Below are 24,778 nucleotides of genomic sequence, written 5' to 3' on the forward strand. Positions count from 1 at the left end.
TCACGTCTGTTTACAGACTGTAGGCTAGATCACACCTGTCCACACCTGATAAGAACACTAGTGCTGGGGAGGAGAGTCCAGAGGTCAGAAACTGCCTGCCATGTGTTTCTCCCACCCAGGAACTCAGCCGGCTGATTTCAGCAATTCTACTTCCTGGCTTAAGAATTGTGCTAATGAGCAAATGCAGGTGATTGGAACTAAACACTGGGGAGGACTTTTACTTTCTGAACCTGGATTTCCCCCCTCTGCACTGATGTAAACAAAGTGAAAATATCATGAAGATAGCCTTGTGTTCCCTCTAATCCAAGGGTGCGCAACAAGGGCAGATCTGTTTCATGATTTTGTGTTGGTTCTGCAGTTAGTTAATTAGATCAGTCATATATTCATCTGACATTTGTACAAGGACTAACTACAGTGGCAAACTGCAGGTGTACTACAGGTGTATCCCAAAGATTTCTCTGTGCTCCAGTACGGAAGCGGAATCAGCGCAGATTTAGAGCTGTCAGAAAACAAAAAATAAGATTATTGGTTACAACAAAAACCAGCATGCAGACTAGCCCTCCAGGACCGGAGTGGAGTAGCCCTGCTCTGATGGCACTTCCTTGTCTGTTCTCAGGGAGTAAAGGGCGCCCCCTGGTCAAACCCGGAGCACTTTACCCAGAGGCAGGAGTGTGTGAACGCCTTCGCCAGCTGGTTCGGCTACATGCCGCTGGTTCATTCCCAGTTCCGCCTTGACCCCTTGCTCTTCAAGGACCAGGTGTCTGTCCTGCGCAAGAAATACAAAGACCTGGAGCGTGCCTGAGACCAAAGTACAAACAGCCAGGGCCGTGGTACGGATGGACAGACAAACGGACAAACCCTGCAGGAGAGTCCGGCACAGGCGTGCGAGACGAGGCAGCAGGACCGATCCCCGCACCTCCCCACCCTCCCCCACCCCTCACCCCGAGAGTGCCTAAAGGGAGATGGGAATGGAGGAGGAGGACTGGGAGGAGTCTCCTTCCTGATTGGACAGCTCTATGAACGAGTTACATGTGGGCCAAAAATGGACACTGGACCTCTGCTGCTGCCAAATGTGAGGAGAGCATCTATCAGCTGCATGCAGCCGACCCGTAATGGTACTGTCCACTTGCCGTTATTGCATCTCCGTAGACAGTAACACAGATGTACAGCTGTCTGGCTGCAGGAGAGGGGGGCTGCAGCTAGGACCGGAGCACACACGAACACACAAGCGCCACCTCAGGAACCACGCTGTTGTCCTGGAGACCAGCTGTGGACCTGGGGGTGCTGAGATTGAGACTGAGCAGTAAGTACACCCCCTTCTTGCTTCTGCTCCCCGTCAGTGTTGGGACCCAGGTGAACACTCTTTGCCTGGAACGCAGCATGGAAAACCCGCTGCGTTTCAGTCACCAGAACCACAATGGAGGACTTTCCCCGGGCCCATAGCTACACTGCTGCTGAGGGCCGAAACTGGAAAAAGTTGCAGTCATCGTCTCATTTCACCTCATATTGTAACAGCAGGAACAATAAAATAATTTCTTAAATGCACTCAGTCATGTGAATCTGCTTCAGTAACGTTTAAACATGCTTTCGGCACAGATTTTAAGCAAGCTGTAAAACCAAAAAATGTGGTACGGAATATTATATAGGTTATGCATGCAGCCATGGCTACATGTGATGTTGGGTATACAAGTGAAATAGGAAGCCCTCTTATGAGGGAGGTGGCCAAAACTGACATCAAAGGGGCTGCTGAGCGAGGCATCCTATTAAGGCACAGTTGAGCATGTGGTAAAAATAGCCACTAAAGCAATCACCTCACACCAGTATTTTGTGCATTCATCCACTGCTTGGCTTCATAGAGCCTTGTTTTAGCATCCTCTCGGTTTTGAAAAATCTTTTAATCTTTAGAATCTATACAATTCCCTGAATTTAAAGGGCAAAACTAAATGAGGTTTAAAAACCCTCCACATGAGCCAAGCGTGAAAGCCCCCTTCGCTCAGACACCCCCGTTACATCAATCCTAGAACCCGTATGCATCACACCATGTCATAAGCAAACCTGCTCGCTGTGTTCATGGGAAAACGTGCCTTTCCTCCTCCCATGAAGTGATGAAAATATTTGATAACCACATGACCCAAAGATACCCAGAATACATTGCAATCCAAACATGGTCTGTGGTCCAGACAGACAAATCCAGCTCAAGTGTGGAGCCAATATTACAATTTTCTCAAATACACTGACCAGCAAGAGGTGATTTACACTTTATTCTGTAAAAAAATAATACAAAAATAACATACATAAAGATATCACATGATCAGTTTTGCTCAAGTCCAGAGTTTATTCTGAGCAGGGTGAGCCCCCCCCCACCCACCCACAGACTCATCAAATCTAGGAAGCACCCTGAAAGAAAACAGGTGTGCTGCCCAGGGCCACTCCCCCTGGGCCACACCTGAGAATATAGCTGCCAAGGCAGTGGAAGTCTGGTTTTATTCAGCCTCTGGTTCTACATGGTGGCAGAGGTGAGGCAGAGTTTGTGCTTGTGCACCCGGTGTGACTGAGCCTACCGCTGCACTGGCTCTTCTGAGGAGAGGCGCTGCCTCCAAGCACCGAGCGCCGGGAGTCAGTCTCATCTTTTTTGGGCACGACGCACTGGAGTTCCGTTCCGGTCGGCTGAGCTGATCCTGGATCAGTGCCGGCGGGTAACGTTTCAGTGCCGGAGGCCAAACGCCGAGTCTTACTGACCGAGAAAGATGGGATTTCCTCCACCCATTCACCTACCTGAGGGTGAGTGTCTGAACTTTTAAATAAGGTCACAAACACACTATCACATTAGCAAGAGAACAAAGACACAAAAAAGTGTACAAAAAAAAAATACAAACAAAGCCCATTGAATACAAAATGACTGTGAGCACCTAGAGGCACAGCGGGTGGGACCGAGTCAGGACCCATCCATTCCATGTCCAGAACTGAAACCCAACTTGCACTTGTTGCCGACAGTGTACGTTGCTGTGTGTCCTGTTGTGCGATATAGTGTGTAAACAGGTTTGCCTTGAGTGTGTGCACGTGTGTCTGTGTATGCGTGCGGATGTTTGTGCAAGTGTGTGTGTCACTTCCTGAGGGTCAGCATAGCGTTGACGTCCCACAGAAGGTTCCGCATCTGGTCCATCAGAATCTTCATCTCCTGGTTCTTCTCCCTCACTTTCTGTGGAGGTCACATTTCGACACACATTCCAATCAGACCAATAACGTACTTTTCATAATGACATACAGAGAGAGGGGGCTGAGTGGGTTAGCATTAGCGCTTTCTTTAGCACAAAATAATATAGAGTTGACTTTTTTTAAATATAAAGTTATCCTAATTTATATTATTATTATTATTATTATTATTATTCATAATAATAATAATAATAATAATAATAATAATAAAATGGCTTGCAATTTATATATATATGTATACATAAGGCTACCAGGATATATGCATCCTTATATAAACATACAATTGGATTTTAATTTGCAGCCATTTTTGTTTACCATGTCGTAAACAAAAATGGCTGCAAATTAAAATCAGATGTGACGGGGGAATGCATGAACACACCTGGACGAGGATAGTTTGGAAATTTTGCAAATGAACTTGTGTGGAGTGTAAGTTAAACTCCACACAAGTTCATTTGCATAATTTCCAAACCATCCTCGTCCAGGTGTGTTCATGCATTCCCCGTCACACCTGATTCTTTTGCTCTTGCTCTTTATTATTCTAGGCACCTCCTCCCTCCCCCGTTTATCCACCTTCATCTTCTAAAATTATGATTGGTTCCTTTTGTGAATTAGGTTAGTCTACTTACAGTATGTAAGATAAGATTCTTCCATTTCCTGTGTTTTGATTTGACACATTAATTTTATGCTACATTGGGGTGATGCCATTTGCCATAATCCACCCACCTGAAGGAAAACTGTACCGAAATCACTGGAAATGAATGCCCGGAGTATGAAAACAAACCAGAACTGCTTTTTTTTTTTTGAGAGATTTATAGGGTTTTAGAAAAACATAAGGACAAATGTTGGACACAGAAACTCATCAAATGAAAAAAATAACAACAGCAGCCAGTGATTCACTTAATTTGCACAGGTATGCAGATAAGCAGTGCGGTCTCCCCACTCACCTCCAGAACCTCCTGCCTCTCCTGACTCACAGCCAGGCTGCAGGGCTCCACTGGGACTGGGGCCGCACCCTCTCCGATGTAGGGCACCAACTGGAGGAGAGGAATCCAATGCATGCGTGCACACATGACCAGAAAGGAACCTACCCCTCTCCCTCTCTCGCATACCAAACAGCAGTGTGCATTTCATAGGCAGACACGCAATCCTGAACTAAGCTCTGACCTTCAGCTGTTACGCCCAGATCTCGGCACGGCTGCTTGGCTGTGAAGCTCTTTGCAGCCGGGCGAGCGAGGGCCAATGCGTCTCCGTTTCCCACAGCCACTTCCTGGTTTCAGAAGCCTTTCGACAGGGCTCTGTGCTAACATTTCAAGGAGCTTGTGTGCTACGTTAAAAATTTAGGAGAGCACTAATACATCCCAGTTAATGGATGTGCTGCTGAAGTATTTTTCCAGTTAGCACACATTGTATTTTCAGGCACAAACATGTGAAATATAGAGCCTGTTCAGGTGCACCTTCTTGGCTCTTTGAGCCCATGCTTACTCAGGTTCCTCCGGAGTAAGCATGAGGACCTTTGTCCTCGGGTTCCTCCAGCAGGCTGTGGTAAAAGGGGCACGGCCGTGGTTTAAAGGTGGAGTTATCACAGGTAGTCATCAAAACATGGACGCTAGCAGTTATCTTTTCAGTAGAAGCATGGTGCTAACACCAAGCAGGCATTTTAAGGACAGGACCGAGCGATGATGAACCTCTGAGGCCTGAGAATGGGCAAGCAAGCAGGCCAACGGTCCAAGTCTTTGGGATAAGGCATTTGGCTGGAACGTGTTCGCGTTATTGGTCGTACTCTTCAAATATGGCCATTGCGCAGATGGACCAACATTCATTACACAACTGCGTTATTCCATAAAGCAATATATTTATGAATATTTGAGTAATGAACCTTATATCACTTCCTTATAGGTTGTTAAGTGTTTGCATGAAGGTTTAAGCTAACATGCAGGACTACTCCCTTTTTTTCTGGTGCCTGAGGCACCATTTTCCTGTCCATAAACTATGAACGTGTGCCCCTTTCTAGGTAGACACTCAGCTAGGAAAATCAAAGTTAAACATGCAACACAGAATCCAGTGGTCACAGACTGACAGAGACATAGACTGACAGATGGAAAGAGAGACAGCAAGAATATATGATGGACACAGACAGTGACAAGTCTGACAAACAGAGAGACATATTTGCAGCGACAGGGTTCAGACGCAGTACAAACACACAGGACAGGTACCACAGGTAACAGGGCTCAGACAGGTGGAGGAGGGGACGCACCTGCGCGGGTCCCTCCTGCAGGTCACCCGTCATCTCCACGCAGCGCTCATACAGGAGGCGGAGCTTGCGGAACAGCAGGGCTAGCTGGCGCAGGTGCTCCTGCAGCTTTCCGAAGCGGTCCTGGTACACCGCCTGGCTCTGCGTCACCCCGTTGGGCAGCTGGGAAAAGGAGAACCACAGCGTCCAATGAGTCTCTTTTACAAAGAGGCTGCAAGTCCCTGGTTTATCACCTGAGCTTATACAGCAGGGCAAGACATACATAAATAAATAACTCAAGGTGAGGGAGTGAAGAGAGAGGGAAGATAGAGGGAGAGGCAGAAAGTTGTGTGACTGACAGACAAATGGCATTCACAAAGAAAGGACATGACAGAAGAGGCAGCAAGAGGCAAAGATGGTGAGAGTCATAGAGGGTACATATAACACACATCACTCCTTATGAATGAACCTCATAATTTACACCTGCCTTACACCTATGCTCTTGCAGGCATAGTTACAAAGCCTTTACTAACAAAAGTAATCCCATGCTTAAAATGCACAACTCACGAAACACACTATCATCATTTCATGGCATCCTTGTATAAATAAATGTATCGACATATCCAGCTTCTGCCTGTTTGCAGTGTACCTGGGTTCCACGTGTGAACTGGAAGATCTCCATGGTGCGCGTGACGATGTCCTGCACGGTCTCCTGGCCGATGCGACACAGAAAGACAGGCGAGATCTCCCGCAGAGCCCCCTGAGGGGGCATGGGAGGCTGAGAGGGGCCTGGACCTGGGGGACCATGGGCTTGCTGCTGGGGGGTCATGCTGGTAAGACCAGGGCCTTTTGGGGGTAAGGGAGTTGCCATGGGGATCTGTGGGGGACAGTGGAGCATAGGTTGCAGTAATGAAATGTTGATTGTACAAGTTTTCGAAGGCATTGCCGCCGTTTCCTGGAGCAGCCACCCTTTGGCAAAAGTCTTTACGTTGCATATATCTTAAATGCATTAGATGCACTGTGGCAATTCCTTTGAGAATACGTGCAGTCTTCCTAAAGGCTTTTCAACATTTTCTTCAGCATGTAATTTTATATAGAGTTTTCACATAACATTGCAGTAATTTGTTTTGTGCTTGTTTCTTATTAAATCGCTCAGCTCGCTCAGAAATTGGTTTAGCTCATGTCGGTATGTGATATGAGTCTATCAGAACGTGAACAACATTGTTTTTTTTGTGTGTTTTTTTAAGATCACGACTTCAACATGAACAAAACAAACACGAGCTTTCGTTCGTACGCGAACTTGCTATGTGCACGCACCGCAAACCTCCCAAAACACACAACTAGCTAGCTTACTCACTAGCAAACACCCACAGAACACAGTTCTGTGTTAATAATGTTACCAAACAAGAAATAGTACAGCGCTATCACAGCAGCCAGTACTAACATCTATTTAGCAACAGTAAATTCGCAATTGTCCGAGTTAACTAGTCAACAGAGAACATGGTTGTTGACACCGGTTTGCCAGCAACATCCATGTGTTATACAGCGATATACTTTAGTAGCTAAGTAGACTATTCAACTCTATTCGCCAGTCCCGCGCGTATCGTTCAACACAAAATATCAATGAATGGATTTCACTTTGCAACAAAGCTAAAGTTAAAAAGCACAAAGCTCAGTAGTCTACCCCGACGTGTAGGAAATAAAATTGTTCAGCTACTTACTGCGTACGAAATATATACTAATTTTTTAAACACTGTTTGATTAAAACCAAATAAATCACTTAAAAATTTACCAGTGCAGCGCTGATTTTCTTTAATCTTTAGCTAGCTCTGTAGCTGATTGAATCCCATTTCAGACGTTTACACACGTGATGACAGACCGGCGGTTTTTGACGCAACTTCCTGCCTCATACCAAGAAATGCCTTTCTCTTGCTGCAGGTCTTTTATTTATCCACTAGAGTGAACTATCATTCACGTAATTCATGGTACACAACAGCAATCCGTAAATGCAATGCTCGAGCGCTGTTCACGTCGCGATTTAACTGTTGTACACTATTCGTTACAGACGCAGTGAAGCAAGTTAACGGGGAGGAAAACATGTCACTTAAACTGAAAATCTACAGTACAATACACGCATACAAAGCACCTGTAAGTCTCATTCAATTAAATTTTATTTGTATAGCGTATTTTACAGCCGTTGTCACAATACGCTTTACAGACAACCCTGGCCTAAACCCCAACCGGAGCAAGCCTAAGGCAACAGTGGCAAGGAAAAACTCCCTGTGGCAGATGGGAAGAAACCTTGGAAGGAACCAGGCTCAAGGGGGAAACCCATCCTCCTCTGGTCTGCTCAGGGTGCCGACTGGTCTCATTATAACATGCTAAATCTAAGCATGCTAATTAAAAATATTAATAGCAGAATGAGGCCAGGTTACAATAAACAATATTGGCTTTGTAGGCTAATAAAAAATTAGACAAGCTTTATTCTTGAGCAGTGCTAGCCAATTATTCCTAAATTATTTAATGTAACTTAATCCCTGTGTGTTTTTTTTTTTTGTTTGTTTGTTTTTTTTCATTTTTCCATCGAATCTTAACATGGCAGATTTTGCGTGGCAGGGCACTTTATCTCATCACACCTGGTATGGATCGTGAGTGTGTATGGATTGTCACCACACACACCTTCACACAGGTAACACGCACGCACACACACACACGCACACACACACAGAAAGTACAGAGAAAGTAAGCCCATAGAGACAGCATAATAAGGTCAACCAAGGAATTTTGTTTCTTAGCAGTCGTACAGTCTCTGCTGTCTGGAACTACCCACCAGCAATGGTATCAGCTTATATAATAAATAATGCAGGATCCATTTAGTACTGCATTGGCTCTGGGCCTCTCTGATATCCTTGGAATATGCCCTGGAATCTGACTGATATTGCCAATATCGGCACTGGAGCCTGGCTGATTACAACAGCATTTCTGCTGGCTAATACGATGTTTTATGTTTCTTCAATTCCTGCTTATATCTTAAATTCTCTAGTGGATGCACATTAAACCATAAAAATGGGAAAATTGGAACACAGCCCTATTATTGAAAACATATATTTTAAGCCCTATACACCATAGCTGTAGCTGTTTCAGTAATTTCAGTAGTTTCAGTAATTCAGTTCCATTACATTCAGTCTGTTTTGCAAAGGCAGTCCTGAGACATAATGTATAAAAAATAAATAAATGAGAGCAAATTGCACATACACACATGCTTGCATGCGCATACACACACCGTTACACATGCTCACACACGCACACACACAAATGCACAAGCACGCACGCACGCATACATGCATGCACGCACACACACACACACACAACAGGAAAGGTGAACATTTTAAATTCAAGGCACTGCCCTTAAGTGGTTTGTCCTCTACCTAAAGAACAGAACCTGCTGTCGATATCAATGGCTTCTCATCCTCCTCTGCTCTCATTCCTCGTGGGGTCCCCCAGTGGCTATTTTTTGGGTGTATTCTTTTCTCCCTGTACATGACATTACATTGCACTACAGGCATTTAGCAGACGCTCTTATCCAGAGCGACTTACACAAGCTTTTACATAGCATTTACATTGCATTTATACAGCTGGATATATATACTGAAGCAATGCAGGTTATGTACCTTGCTCAAGGGTACAACGGCAGTGTCCTACCTGCCACTACATGCTACCATTTGTTGAGAAATATAATATTTCCACTGTTTCACTAATGACACTCCCACTCCCAAAGCCTCCCATTATTAATCGAATGACAAGTTCCCCTAAGAACCTGTATGATTGTCTTCCTGATATTGAATAATGGATGGCTAAAAACGTCCTCCAGTAAAATGAAAGCAATACTGAGGTAATCTTATTTGGCCTGCCTGACTCTCTCTCTCTGTAATGACCTAGGGCCGCTGTCCTGCTACGTCAAATTCCATGCCCTGGTGTCACTTGTGATTCTGCCACTCTTTTCTTCCTACTCTGAGCCATAGCCAAGCCGCACTTGTCATTTCACAACATGGAAATGGCCAGCCATGCCTTCATTTCATCTCCCCTCGATTATGCAATTCCCTGTACCAAGGCCTCAGTCAGTCATCTTTTGGCCACCTGCAGCTAGCACAAAATGCCGCTGCAAGGCTTTTTACAGGTACAAAGAGAGACCACTTTGCTCATATTCTTGTTTCTCTAGTTTCAGTTAGTTTGGTTATTTTTCGAATAGATTTAAGAGTTTGTTGTTTGTTTTTAAAGTTCTTAATGGTTTTTCCCCTTCCTATATTTCTGTTCTTCTTCACCCCTATTCTATGCCCAGGTCACTGAGGTCCTCCACCCAGTTGCTTTTTGTTCCTCGGTCTCAGTTGCTGTGGTCGCCCTGAGAACAGATTGCCTCATTTCATTAGACCTACATCCTCCATTAACACATCTACCCCTGAGCAGAATCGCATCCATTCAACGCTCGTGGAATGTCACCGTGTTGTCTGTGGGACGTCTCCCAAGTAGCCAGAATGAAAGTTTATAAGACGCCGCATCCAGACGTTGCCTGTGTACCTCCATACACTTCACTCTTTGTTGTTTTTTATTGTGAGTTAGAAGACATTGTCTGACATTTAACAATATTTTAGTAGTCTTAGTCAAGACTGGCAGATGTGGAAGTCCACTAGACGTTGACAAAAGAGCCAAGAACGACAAATCCACTTTGACTTAATTTGGTCATCCGTGCAATGTCACTCGCTCAGCTTGCTTTTTCCCTTGTACTTAATTCCACATAAGGTCTGTCCTTGTTCTTGTGCATTATTGCCTTGTTTTTGCTTTTTGTTTTAAAATGTAATCCTCTGTTTTTCGCACTTATGAATTTATTAATTGTACAGAACCTTGGTCGATGGTAGGCATTTTAAATATGCTTTTGAAATAAACTTAACTCGGCCTAGGAGCAAGTGGTAGCCACCAGAACAACACATCGATGCAGAGCTTGTCTTATCTCTGTGCCAAAGTTGCCCTGAACCGGGAAGTCCGTATGGCTGATAAGTCTTCCCTGCACAGGGCTGCTTTTGTCCTGCTGAGTGCCCGATGCCTTTTACAGGTACAGCCTATTAATAAAACAAGGGGATGGCACTTCCTTGACTTTGCCACCTTTCCATTAAAGTTCTTCCACTGCAAGCAACAAAGACCAAAGCTCCGACACGTCGGGTATCTAGTTTTTAGATTAGCACCTTCGATTGTGTGATCATAGGAATGTGTGTCTTTTTTTCTGCCTCTTCTCACGACTCAGAAACCTACATGTCCTGAATGATTTTTGCGCCTTTCAATGGTTTATTGCTTTATTACTTGAATAGTCTGTATTATATTAGGGGTCAGAGACCCGGCGTGGCTACAGACACACAAAGCTCATGTACATTATGGTTAAGTTTGAATGCAATCTTTGACATTTAATTGAAATCATTGATCTTAATGTATATATAGATAATGGTCGCTGAGGTCTGGTAGCTGAAATCTACGCTGCAGTTTTGATTCCAGTTTCAAGCAAAAACAAATGTGGCACAATTTGATTTTGTTACATGGAAATTATTTTTTTGCTTGAAGGTGGAGATTACAGCTGGCCAATTATTTGTCAATAAAATATCACCTCGGCCGTAAGAAGCAGGAGTAAACTTACATTTAAAAAAAAGAATTCACAATTTAAGAAAAAGATAAATTCCATAGCTGAGCTGGATGACTTCCTAACATATTCATGTTTTGTCTCATTAGACCATAAGACAATGAATGTTTTGATTATACTATCATAGTGCTTAGCCCTGCTTCCATCAACATAACTTAATAAAACCACATGAATACATAAATTTGCTAGTTTTAAGATTAGACCGTCCCTGTCTTACTCTGCTCCCACACCCCAACACTTCACGCCTCATCCAATCAGTGCAGCCACTGGCCCCCCTCTTTTCCCCCCATACCCCCCCCCCCTCCCACCCCCTCTCTTTAATAACAACTTAAAGAAGCAGGAGGAGATTCACAGGGTTGATGGCTGTTGCCATCTGAGAAATCTGAACCTTGCATCTGGGCCTGGTGTAGTGTTTGGTGCATCCAAAATCTGAATTTTGGTCTTACAGCTTATCTAGAATTTTTACATTTTCATTTCTGGCTTTTTGTGATATTCAACTGTCTTTTGGTTTTTGGACCTTGATCTTGATTTTCAGTGCACTATTTTGGGGAGAAACAAGCTGTGGTCTGGTAATCTCTTTCACTAATTTCTTCTGTGGCTGTTACTTGTCTATGTAACAGTGTTGATTGTTTTTTAAGGCAGTCAACCTTCGTTTTTAAATTAGATATTGCATACTTGTAACTTAATAAATCTCTTAATCTGGTTATGAGTTGTATATTTTGATAAAGGCTGATCCAACACAGCCGATCAATAAATTTGGTGATTTAATGAATAATCGATATCTTAGAAAATAATTATCAAATTAAATTGACTGAATGTATTTTACATGTTGGAAAAGTGAGGAGTTTTAACTGTTGATGCACTTGTGTTCGGTATTCAGAGTGCCGGATGTCAAATGAGGGTGTTAACTGGTTAAAACTGCTGGATTCAGAAAATTAAACATATTTTACTCCTTTTAATCCTCAATCCTCCAACAGACCATTTTCTCTCCTTTGTATTAAGCTCTTTACCTCCCCTCCTCTTCAATCATCTATTCTTTTTTCTTTTTTAACCTGAACTCCCCTGCTTTCTCCCCTCTTCCCTTTCCTTCCCATCCACAGAGAAAAACAAAAGTACTTACATTTTTCTCATCTATGAGGGAACTGTTTCTAAATAATGGTGGCACTGCTGTAATCACCAGCTTCACCTGGCAAAATATTGTCAGATTTCCACTTGCTGGAAATTATGTCTATTTATGTATATTTAGAGATGTTGTCATTTGTATGGATAGAGGATAGAACGAAGTTCATTTACGATGATGTCACGATCCTAAATTAATTCCAGGTCCCTCTGCTCCTTTTACAAGAAGGATGGACAAGAGCCTCCATAGTGCTGGTCCAGTTATTAACTTCGTGACATTAACTAGAAATGTCATTATTATAATAGCCATTTTGATTAGTAGATGGCCGTATGTACAATAACATACTGTGCAACAAACTATTGCATTTAATTTTACAGGAGACAGAGAATGTGCACTTCTAATATTGGTGGTCAATCCATTGCTGGGGGCCTTTAGGAAAATGTGCAATATTGTATGCATTTCAAGCATGTTTTTCTCTTATTTTGGTTGGCAGAAGATAATTTATTCTAATATTTGTGTTTTTGACATTTTAACACTTTACTTGCCTCTCACATTTTAAAAGACTACATTTTTTTCACAAAACCTTTCCAGCAAAAGCCTTTCAGATATGGAACTCCCATTCAGATAGAGAACCATGATAACGCACTCATCATTGTCTCTACTGAAGATAAAATCACAGATCCATACCACTATTTTAGACGGTACTCACACACCATTGCCCATAACAAATGGTAGCTAAACGACAAAGAGACATATCATGTATTTTGGATGGCATCACAGTGCTTTTTATTGTGAAGTTCTTACTGTAATCTTAAGGCACACACAGATAGCATAGCAACAGAGACAGCATCAAAACATCCCGTGACCCATCACAATCTCCTACAGTACAAGCGCAGGGGACGGAAGGCATGTAAGAGTTGACCATCTGGTTTTTATGAAACATCCATTCTGGTGACCTCTGACACCTGACATTTTACTGGAAACCCATTTTGAGGCTGCTCACGAGGTTTGCTTTTGGTGATTTGAAACTGTGACTTCTGTTCAGCTGCAGAGGACAAAAGAGAGGCTCATTAACTACCAGCTCTCTCTCTCTGTCTGATTGACACGTAGGACAAAAGAAAGAGAAGTGACAGGTTATCACATGACCTCTCTCAGGTTGGCTTAGGTAAACCTGGAGCAAGTTTGGTAGTTTCACAATCAATATTTGCACATCATAAAAGAAGTGGGTTGAATTTGATGTTCTGCTATTGGTACAGTTAAAAATTAGCAGCTGAAGTCTTGAGACTGTCATAAAAGCATTGTGATGTCATCCAAAATCAAAAAGTGGTCAATTAATCGACAGTTTAGCTATCTTTAAATCTGTTTGCTGGTTGCCACCAATTTCAATAAAGAATTTGTTACCATAACTTTGTCATGAGGAAAATGCTGTCAAAAGACCTGAAATAATTACACAAGTGAATAAGTGAATTTGCGATTTTATCTCTGATCAGCGACAATAGTCATGACTGTGTTAAACCACTCAACGTAAATTGGATCCAGTTACTTCCCCAATCACAATGTTACTTTACTAGATTCACAAATCATCTTCATGTGGTATATTTGACCAGTACTTGAGTATATTGACCCTGGTTGCAATTCATTTGTTTGTATGTGCAAAGACTAATAATAATAATAATAATAATAATAATAATAATAATAACAATAATAATAATAATAATAATAATAATAATAATAATAATAATAATAATAATAATAATAATAATAATAATAATAATAATAATAATAATAATAATAATAATAAATAAATAAACAATGTGTGGGGGGGGGGGGGAGCGTGCCTTGGATATTGAGCTATTTCTTTTGGCCTTCACACTTTGCTCTTGCCATCACTCTGAACAGGAATTGGGCCTGATTTATAAAACCTTTTAGACATGCAAACTTTAGCACTGCAAATGGAATGACAACCAGTGCTGTGCAAACGAATCCATGACCAATCATGGTCATGTTTTGGTGCACATTAAAGGGTTTTTGCTCAATGAAAGGTCTTAGAAATCTACTCTTGTTCCATCTGTCCCAACCTTTCCCCAGACAAACCTAACCTAACCTACCTGAACCTACTAAATCCCTAACCCTAACCCTAACCCTAACCCTAACCCTAACCCTAACCAACGTGAATTCAATTACAAATCTAAAACTGTGGCGTACAGAGCCAAATCAAGAAAAAAACATGTTTTGGTAGCGAACATTATGGAGTTCACTGTATATTTCTATATTGTTACAGTGAAGGCTCGGGGCAAGACAAGATTCTTCCACCTGGTCGGTTGTGCTCTCTGGGTTCTGAGAGTTTTTCACAAAACTGTTCTGTGGGGCTTTTGCATAGTTCTGCCTGCTTTCCAATGCTGCCAGAGTCCCACGTATTCCACTGGAGTGGCTGATCGTCACTGGAGTCCCTGCTCTCTTGTTGGCTGCTGGCGTGACATTCGCAGCTGTAAATTTGCCTGCTTTTTACATATCAGGCACATTTCAATACCTGTTATTTCACTCCACCAGTTCTACAGAGCAGGTGGAGATACTGACTCCCGTCAAACCCCCTGATTGGTGCTTCGACATTTCTGCTCATTGCACATGTGTGTGTGTGTGCGTGTGTGGGCATGCACACTATAAAAGCACGATAGGAGGTCACCCAGCTGCAAACAGCACAGAATTTGGGAGCCCCTGAGATCCATACAGAAACAATGAGGAACTATGCTCTACCCGTTTACCTGCTTTTGCTGCTTGCAGTCACCTCTGGGGTAGGTGCCATATTACACCCTTTATTACCCCCAAACACCACACATAAATAAATACAAACTAGAAGGGCCTCTAAGATGGGCTTTTATTATCAAATTGGACACTGGGGCGGGAGAGGGCAACAGCGGTTTTGGCACTGAGCTTGTGACCAGAAGGGTTTAGATTCAGCAGAAAACATAGTTACCATCTGTATAAGTGGATAGCATGTAACCTTATTGTATAGAAATATAAAGTGCAAATGGAACGCAAGATAGTAGACCCAGCAGAAAAAAAAATGTAACTGTTTTTAAGTGTCACGGATGACAAAAAAACATGTTGCATGGAAATATTTTCAAAAATATTATTTATTTTATTTTTATTGAATGTCCTTTGTAGTTTAGGTTTCGGCATAGTAGAATAAATGGTTCTTGAGATTAGGACCAGAGACTCATGTCCCCTACAGGAGACAAAAATGAACTGCCTTGTCTGAGTAGGATATAAAAAGAATGGAAAACCTCTACCATCAGGTGGCTATTAAAATGATAAACAAATAACGGATCCAGTTCCATAGCAGGCATCCCTCAGGCGAGTTGAAACATTTGAATTGTACCACATGGTGAAAAGTGCTTCTCATTTGATTAACGGCTACCTTTTTGGTGTGTTAAATATTGAAGGGCTTGTAATGTTCCATTGGGTTGATTGGGATGATTAAATGGTTGTAATTGTCCTCTCACAATTTGCTTGTAGCACAGTTTTGAATGAATTAAAGAACTGTATAAGTGGCTAAAATAACAACTGTATTCAGGAATTCACAAAAAATGAATGTATATTATTTCACTTGCTCTCTATTTAAAAGTAACTAAGATTAGTTTGATATGATAACAAATACCAATGTGACGTGAAAAGATAGACTACTTTAAAATATTGTATGCTCATTGTCACATTTATTTATTATATACTGGTGTATACTGCAGCAGCAAGTGTGTAGTGCTGCTGGGTGTGGCACGCAGGTACATACTATAGCATACTGGTGTGTATAGCCGTATTCTACGGCTAGAACATACTGTGGGATACTGATGCATACCTGGGCATACTTCTGAATACTTGCATGTGCTGTGGTAAACTGAGCCATTGTGCATACTAGTGTATACTGAGTCATACTGGAACATACTGTGGTACACATTGAAGTATACTGTGGTATGCTGGCGCATACATGTGAATATGTGCATATACTGTGGTATAATGGTACATACTTTCACACACTTGTGAGTACTGGTGTGAGCTGTAGTGGGTTGGTCCACACTTGGAGATACTATTCTGTGGTATATTAGAACACATTTGTGCATATGACCATACACTGTGGTATACTGCAGCATACGTCTGCATTCTAATGCATATAGTTGCTTACTGGGGCACACTAAGGTAAACTGGTGCATACTTGCACACATTTTGGCATACTGACACAATAGTGGGGTATGGTGGTCATGTCGTGTTGCTTCTCACTGGAGCTGGGTGGGGGCGGGGGGGGGGGGGGGGGGGGGGGGGGCAGGGCTTTGGAGTCTGTTAGCACCTACAGCAGAGAGAGAGTGTTTCCCGCCTCAGGCATCCCATCTTTAGTTAACTAGCTAGTTAGTCACTGACTTATGTCAATAAATGCGGGGATTGCCTGTCTGGATAAAGACAGCTCTCACCCCATGAAAGAGGGGTAGCCTCACAAAACACAAACACTTCCTGGGTCACATCTAATAACACTGAACCATGTAGCAAAGGGCTGGAACAGGCTACCGCCCGTGACCTACTTCTTTCAGAAGACACTGTGAGACACTACTAAAGTATAATACTCCTTTGTCAGTAATGCCTTGCCTTTGAGCGGTCATGCACACTCAAAGTCCATTTTGATTTGGTCAATTAATTTCTTTTCTTTTCTTTATCTCACATATATAAGCTGTTTTGTGACAGGGTTACAATGGCAATGCTCGAATGCCTTTGTACTGAGTTTGAAAACAAATTTAATAGTAGAACAGGATTATTTGTCATGAGGTTTTGTGTAAAGTGACTCAGCCAAAATACGGACATGGTAGAACAATAGAACAGATAAGATCAGACAGAGAACACTTATATAACACTTAATGAACTCTGCCTTGGACATGCAAAATTCCTCATATGCAAAGTCAGCGGCACCGAAATGCCTGCAGTAATGCAAAGGTTTTTCAGTCTACCCTTTGATGCCATATAGGCATATGTGTATGTATGTATATGGGTGGGGTAACACATATGGATTCCATGTCAAATTAAAATTTTTATGCATGGTTCACTCATACCACCTCTGAAAATGTTATTTATATATATATATATATATATGTATGTGTGTGTGTGTGTGTGTATTATATTAATTTATATATAACAAATATATAGCACTGCTTCATGCTAAGAATATGACAGTGAATGCCACAGTAAGAGGGCACCTCTTCTTCCTCTACAGAGAAGTGCAGAGACGACTGAAACTCCAGAGCAGGTTGACAGTGAAAACGTCGCCACCGCAGCAGCAGAGAACGCCTCTGACACATCCTCACAGAATGCCGTGACCCCTACCGATACTTCCCCTGAGCCCGAAATCCTGGTAGACACCGACCAAGAGAGCCCTTCGTCCAATCAGACAACAGCTGCTCCTGAGGTCCTGGTCATCCCCACCGACAGCGGCCCTTCATCCAATGAGACGGCTGCTCCTGAAGTCCTAATCACCCCCGAGGACAGCAGCCCCTTGTCCAATGAGGTGCCAACTGTGACTGTAGTCACAGCCCCCTCCGAAATCGGCAGCCCTCCATCCAATGAGACGACGGCTACTCCTGAAGTTCAACCGCAGCAGGCCAACAGCACCGAGGCCCCCCCTACTCCTGTCCCGCAGACCACTGTCCCAGTGGAACCGACCACAGAAGCTGCTGGTGCCACCCGGCTGGGCTCCTTCATCCCTCTCCTGGAACTCCTGTTTTCTACCCTGATTCTCTCCCTCGTGCTCTGAGAAAGAGTTTAGGCCACAGGCAGTGTTGGGGAGTAGTTTAACTACAGGTAGTTAAACCTTTAGTTTAATTACATTTTGCAGCAGTTTGCGCTGGTAGTTCAACTACATTCAAAATTGTGTAGCGGTTGTAGTAGTTAATTACGTTTTTTGTCATTTTGAGGTGTATTTAACTACAGGAGCTAACAACTACTTTTGATCCAAAAATATTTTTTCCCAAACCCCTTTGACCAAATTCCACCTCCTCTCTCTCTTCTGTCTAATCCTGATCTGCTCCACTGTAGTCACCAATGGTCAAGTACCAATTGCACACATTGCTGGTCCTCCCAACTGAGCTGTATAGTGGTTCCCCCCTTGTGCAAAAAGAAGGCACTACTCACATTCTTTTTTACAATTTTTTGGCAAAGTAGTTTGAACTACATTTTCTGGCTAAAGGTAATTTCATAAGCTACATTTTTCTTTAGGTAGCTTTGCTGTTGTTCAACTACTTTCAGTATGAAGTTAGTAGTAGTTTGTAGAGCTACGCTTTCTGAGTAGTTTCCCCAATGCTGGCTTCAGGCGGCAAAACACTAGCCATTCTGCATTCCATTCAACACCCTGCTCTAGAGAGAGGGCACCACTCCTGGCACTTCCGCACCTCCCCCCACCCCCCAGTTTTACAGTGAGAGATCCCAAGGCCTTCACTGGTCCGCAGAGCCACATTTCTCCCTCTGATGCGAATCAGTCTTTCCACATCAGGGAAACTCTGCCACTACTGCAGGGGGCGCTTTTTTGTGTGAATGCATCAGAATGTAGTACTGGGGGGCACCCCCCTCCCCCCTCACTTTTAGTAAAGATACCAGTAAATCTAGTGCTGTAAATATATGAGTTATTTGACAGTGCATGTTAGCAACTCCTATTACGAATTTTTTATTTTACATTTTGTCAGTTTATATAGCTAAATTTTAACAGAAGCAATTCACTTTTATTTCTCAAGGGCATAATGGCAGTGCTGTAACTGAGAGTCATGCACACAGACTGAACTCTGACGCCCCACAGACGGAACTTTAACTCACCTCACCGACGGAACTGTGACACGTCTCACAGAGAAAACTGACACACGCCCCACAGACAGAACTATGACACGCCGCACAGACAGAACTATGACACGCCCCACAGACGGAACTTTAACTCACCTCACAGACAGACCTGTGACATGCCCCACAGACAGACCTGTGAGACGCCCCACAGACAGAACTGTGACACACACCCCACAGACAGAACTGTGACACACGCCCCACAGACAGAACTGTGACACACACCCCACAGACAGAACTGTGACACACGCCCCACAGACAGAACTGTGACAGACCCCACAGACTAAACTATGACATGCTGCACAGACAGAACAATAACACACCTCACAGAAGGATGCTACTAATGCTACTGAGCTCCTCTTCTGTATGTCTGTCTGATTTCATTCTCTCTAAGTTTTTCACAACAGTTCACCATTTGTGAACTGCCTTTGAATTTTTACAACACATCTGTATACAGCTTATCACAACTATGCCCCAAGTTATTACCATGCAATGTAAGTGAAAGAATATATATACAGTGTGCTGATGTTGATGTTTGTTCAATAAAAGAACACCAAGAACACACGTGTTATACTTCTGTTTTACATCCATTGTACACTGCCACACACCTGCTGCACATATACACTTTTAAAAACATCAAGCATAGACACACATCTGTATGAACTTGTTCCTGTTTCCTTTCAGGAACCTTTAACACAACTGTCACACAAAGGCGCAGTGCACTGCTGTCACATCTTCACACAAGAATTACCCACCACTGATATAGCACTTACTCATCATTCCACCTGTAAAGTACCAACACACTCTCTCACACATCTGTGGCACACCCAGGCCAAGGATAGGTGATCAGTGGGTACTGATGGGTCAGTCAGTGGTGAACTGCATGCAGCACCTCACTGCAGGACGGAGAACCTTTGTGGCCCTTGGATTTTTTGTTGCCTCATAAACCATCTGCTTCACTGTGTGCATGTGTCTGTGTCTGTGTGTGTGGGGGGGGGGGGGATTAGTACTGTTCTAGTTATTTTATTTTTGGGAAAAAAATTACTTCAACAATATTTTAAGGAAGGGGGTGTTTTTGGGGGGATAGCTAAGGAGAGGGGCTGGAGGGGGTGGAATGTTTTTTTTTTTTTTTTTTTCAAAGTCCAGCTCTCTCTCACTCATTTCTCCAAACTTACATACTGCACCATTAAGGGAGTAAATCATTTTTGAGGACCCTGCTTATTACACTTCAGGTTCATTAACTGCCAATGAAATGTCCGTATTCATACTTTCCTGGCATCCATGTCACTTGCTTTATAGACCTGGAGTCAATGTCACCTTGTGAAAGGGTTTGAGATTGTGTCGGATAACTGGACGGTTTAAATCACAGGAAAATGGATTACAAAATGGTGGTTCAGGTGTGCCATCACATACTCTGGAAGGAAAGTGAACATGGATGGAAGTTTAAATGCGACAAAAACGCATGTCTTTGAGCCAGTGGTCCTCGCTCCTGGTCCTGGAGAGCCACAGGGTCTCCTGGCTTTCATCGTTACTCAGCACTTGAGTAGCACAGCAGCTGATCAGTTAAAGCAGCTGATTACACGGATAACTCAGGACCCCTGGTTTCTTGGGTCTGAATCGATCGCTGACCTTAAGGAAAAAACTCAAATCAGCAGACGCTGTGCCTCTCCAGGACCAGGACTAAGTATCATTGCAGTAAAAATGATAGCAGGGGTGTTCAATCTTACCCGAAAAAGACCTTTGTGGGTGCAGGTGTTTGTCTTAACCCAGCACTAAGACACCTGATTTTACTTCAGATCTTGATTGAAGACCATGATTAATTAGTTGAATCGTGAATAAAAAAAATTATTTTGCTTTTTGTGTTGTATAACTGCTCTCATTTTTAATTTGGGCTTTTCCCACTGCTTCCAGCAAAACAAAACACGCCTCTGTAAAACATCAAAAAGTGCAGCAGCATGTCAATGGTAGTTAGTAATCAAGCTGAACATGAGTGTGACATAAACATCTCTGTCAGTCATCATCCATGCTTAATTAGAGGCAATTACTTTATCAACTTATGCTGCATTTGGTTGGCCTCATAAAGTCAATTAAATAAAAAAAAGTTAATGTATGTGCATTCTGATATTCTAAATTAGTTATAGTTTTCACCGCATTTAAAAATAAAGGAATGTTCTGCAATGTGAACTTTGAAAGATTGCTGACTTTATTAAGGGTCCAACCTCTGCTGGAACCCTATTGTTTTTGTGCATTTTATTATTATTATTATTATTATTATTATTTTCTCCAGAGAAAATGTTTATATGTCACAGTTGGTATGGTGAAAAAAAATACATTTTAAAAATATTTGTCTCATTAGAATATGTAAATGTAGGCTACTATGTGTCAAACATCACAACAACCCACCTATAATAAAGCACGGCTAAAAGGTGTGAGGTGTGTGTGTAGGTTGGGTGTTTGTGGTGTTGGGGTCGCGTAAATTTCTGAACAGTCATTTGGGGTTGCATCAGAAAAAAGTTTGAGAACCCCTTCACTAGAATAATGGTTTACCAAGGTAACTAGCAGCTCCAATAAAACTATTTTTAAAACAAGCTATAGTTTCTGTTAATAATTGCCACGTGTGTGCACACACACGCACACACATGCGAACACGCACGCACACTCACACACACACACACACACACACGCATGCGAATACGCAGGCACACACGCACACACACGCACGCATGCGAACATGCACGCACACGCTCACACACACGCAAGCACACGTACACGCACACATTATACTATTATGTGGTCCGGTTCAGCCAGTGGTATTATTTACTTTCTTCATTGAACTAATAAAATATTATCTCTTTATTTCTAAGTTTTGAAATGAAAAAAGCCAAAAAATGTTTGCTTTTAAATTTACTACTTGCAGTTATCTGCATTGAGACGTTGACTCACATGAAAAGGTTACTCATTTACTTTGAACAGCAATTAGTTTCTATGAATAAGTAACACCAATGTTGATTTAATTTGTATCGTCTTTTTCTTGTAAATCTTTATTTTATGTTCTAAACTACACATGAAAAATGGAACATTGTGCTCTCTTGACCTGTAGTTAAGAATGGTTATTTGTTCATACCCAACTCTCAAACTTTATTGACAAAATATAAATATGGTTTGCACACAAAGAAAAAATCTTTTTTCTCTTTCTTTTTTATTTTATTTTTGTTTTTTGCAACAGGAAGTACACAGATGTTTCGGCCTTCTAATTCTTCTCATGTTATGAAATATAAAAGCAAACAAAAACTGAATAAGTAACTCTTTTTTTTTTTTGGAGTGCAAACCATGTGTATTTTTGTGTGTGTTCTGAACTATCCCCTGGCAAAAGTGTTCACCAAAATCTTAAGAAAGTTAGATGTTAAAATTACAATGATAGAATGTTCTCATTGGTATCCAACAGCAGTATGATTTCTTTCCCTTCATACATACAACGAAACAAGTGCTTAGTCATTTAATTGTTCTCATGATATAATCTTAGGCAAAGGATACACTGAAATGTTAAACTCCTGGACTGAAGCAATGAACAGCAAATAGCACAATTAGAGACAAATAGAAACAATGAGATAATGCATTTAATTCAGTCATTATGAGATAAAAATCCAAACAATAAATCTAGAACCTTATGAATACCCTCACATAGTGCAGGACACACTACTCCAATGACACTTGCATGTAATTTTAGTAATGCTATAACAATTTTAGTAAAAACCAAGGAAGTTTTAAATACAGAAAATGGATATATTAATAAACCTTACTGGGTCAAAGTAAGTTAAGGTAGGCGTAGGTTTAGATGCCAGTCTATTCATTATATATATTCTATTCTCATGCCACCAGGAAATTAAAAGGTAAATAGTTACCAAAGGTAGTGTCTGCTGCAGTTGACCAACTTACAGCAGTGTTGGGTAGTTCGGCCATCTTCTCTCTGGGATTCTGAATCCCTGAGGAGCTCCATCTTCCTCAGGACACCTCACCTTTTCTTCCAACTCTTTCCTGTATGAAGAGTCTAATTTTGCTACTCAATTCTTGGGCCCTGCTGGTAGATAACACACAGGTAGACCCACCTGACACACCTGTATCTCCCAGGTTCATATTGCCACATTGCCAGTATCCGTGAACAAGGAGAAAAGCAATATGAATCACTTTGCTCAGTCTGCAGAGTGATGCTTGATACATGACCGCCTATAGTTCATCCAAATTAACATTCATTTTCAGAAAATTCCCTGTTAAGGGATATCCAGAAAACAAATGTATGTCGGCATCTCTACAATGTTCTCCATCCTCCAGCCTTTGCAGTACTAAATCTCTTTTTTTTTTAAAAACCCTTTCCATTTTAGGCATTCCCTTTTCCTGGAAATTTTGCACCAGTCCCTTTAACATATGTGAGTGTGTCTGATTTCATTATCAGAATAGCTCAAGCTTGAATGCCAGGTGGCCCATCCCACTGTTTCACCGTTGTGATGGTATTTAATTCGAACAATGCCATTACCAACTGTGGTTGGGACTGCAAAGCTCAGATGGTCACATGCAAACTGAAAAATAATGTGTTCTATTCTCTTTCTCCCAAACTGAGGGAGAAGGTTGCAGGGTCTAGACTAGCCTAGTTCAGGACTGCTCTGTCATAACTGATCATCAAATCATACATTTGATGGTATTACTGATTTTATTGATTATACTAGGACTTGGTTATGCTAGCTGAATCTAACGATGATATTCAGCTTCATGATATGCAAAATACACAAGATATACATATAATTTCAAATATGACTTTCTAAATTGTGGAGAATTCACTCCATCTAACTCCTAGAAGTGGTTATGATGGATGTAAAGTTGCTTTTGTCAGGTTAAAATAGACAAAATTAAGAGTTACCACTCTTTCCACCGCTCCCTGCATGGCCCATCGTGCTCATTTTATGGAGGGAAATGGAACTTTGGCCTCTGGTTAGGCTTTCCATTGCATTGTGTGATGACAGCGACCAATAAAGGAAGCATGAGGCATCTTTCTGGAATTCTTCAGCATTAGCTGCACCAGGGAGTTTGCCCCTCACCCCCCGTTATAGTGTTCCATCCTGTTCCTCGTAAAAACAGGAGACATGCGACTTTTGGTGACAAATCAGGCAAAATGAAGTACATTTTTCTCTCTCTTTTGTTTTTAAATAAATTACAGTTGTATAAGGAAGTAAAAAAATTTTTTTCCAAGTCTCAATACAGTTGGATAACAGAATGTGACCAATGATGGTAATCGAAAGAGTATGCTGAAGGGTTTTTTTTTTAGGAACATCTTTAGAAAAACATCAATGATATTTTCTAGCTTGGTGTTTTCCGCGCTCCCTTCTCGCTCTTTTTGATCTTTTGAAGGAGATTTAAAGATTTCATGAAAGAAAACATAAAACAAACACTATATTTCCATTTCTGATTTTCTGAATTACTTTATAAATATGTGTGACATCAGTGCTAAGGCTTTACATGAGCAACCTGTCTTACTCTGAGCGAGGAACAATACACTTTCTGCTGATAACAAAAGAATTTCTTTTCGAAAGATTATTGCTTGTCAAAGTCTAGGTGTGTGGCCCAGATGTGTTTATATCACCTGCAAAATCACCAGTGCTAGTTAAGGTTTGTTATGTTG

The 24,778-nt window shown here is 41.9% G+C and overlaps 3 protein-coding genes across 11 annotated transcripts in view; 2 read left to right on the top strand and 1 right to left on the bottom strand.

The window, feature by feature from the left end:
* ext1c (exostoses (multiple) 1c) overlaps positions 1-1,545 on the top strand; it is a 56,885-nt gene extending 55,340 nt beyond the window's left edge. For all 9 annotated transcript variants that reach the window (XM_064347209.1, XM_064347206.1, XM_064347205.1 and 6 more), the window contains one exon: positions 617-1,545. In XM_064347209.1, the coding sequence (XP_064203279.1) occupies positions 617-802 (186 nt within the window). In that variant the 3' untranslated portion in view covers positions 803-1,545. The remainder of the gene's footprint in view (positions 1-616) is intronic.
* Positions 1,546-2,246: 701 nt separating this feature from the next.
* On the bottom strand, positions 2,247-7,391 carry zgc:114119 (Mediator of RNA polymerase II transcription subunit 30-like). Its single transcript, XM_064347215.1, has 5 exons — positions 7,236-7,391; positions 6,093-6,320; positions 5,468-5,626; positions 4,158-4,247; positions 2,247-3,199 (listed from the first exon to the last, which is right to left on the bottom strand). The coding sequence occupies exons 2-5, from the start codon at positions 6,312-6,314 to the stop codon at positions 3,104-3,106; spliced, it is 567 nt and encodes a 188-aa protein (XP_064203285.1). The 5' UTR covers positions 6,315-6,320; positions 7,236-7,391; the 3' UTR covers positions 2,247-3,103.
* Positions 7,392-14,926: 7,535 nt separating this feature from the next.
* On the top strand, positions 14,927-18,407 carry LOC135261182 (uncharacterized). The gene is made up of 2 exons (XM_064347216.1): positions 14,927-15,038; positions 17,498-18,407. The coding sequence occupies exons 1-2, from the start codon at positions 14,982-14,984 to the stop codon at positions 18,032-18,034; spliced, it is 594 nt and encodes a 197-aa protein (XP_064203286.1). The 5' UTR covers positions 14,927-14,981; the 3' UTR covers positions 18,035-18,407.
* Positions 18,408-24,778: the final 6,371 nt, after the last annotated feature.

This window comes from Anguilla rostrata, chromosome 8 (assembly GCF_018555375.3).
Source record: "Anguilla rostrata isolate EN2019 chromosome 8, ASM1855537v3, whole genome shotgun sequence".
Lineage (NCBI taxonomy): Eukaryota > Metazoa > Chordata > Actinopteri > Anguilliformes > Anguillidae > Anguilla > Anguilla rostrata.

Excerpts from the sequence above, each read along its gene's own strand:
- zgc:114119 (XM_064347215.1), bottom strand. The coding sequence starts at position 6,314 with ATGGCAACTCCCTTACCCCCAAAAGGCCCTGGTCTTACCAGCATGACC. Across the intron at positions 4,248-5,467 it reads TGCAGGAGGGACCCGCGCAG|TTGGTGCCCTACATCGGAGA; the intron begins GTGCGTCCCCTC and ends CCTCTCCTCCAG. Across the intron at positions 3,200-4,157 it reads AGAGGCAGGAGGTTCTGGAG|AAAGTGAGGGAGAAGAACCA; the intron begins GTGAGTGGGGAG and ends TGACCTCCACAG.
- LOC135261182 (XM_064347216.1), top strand. The coding sequence starts at position 14,982 with ATGAGGAACTATGCTCTACCCGTTTACCTGCTTTTGCTGCTTGCAGTC. Across the intron at positions 15,039-17,497 it reads TGCTTGCAGTCACCTCTGGG|AGAAGTGCAGAGACGACTGA; the intron begins GTAGGTGCCATA and ends CTTCCTCTACAG.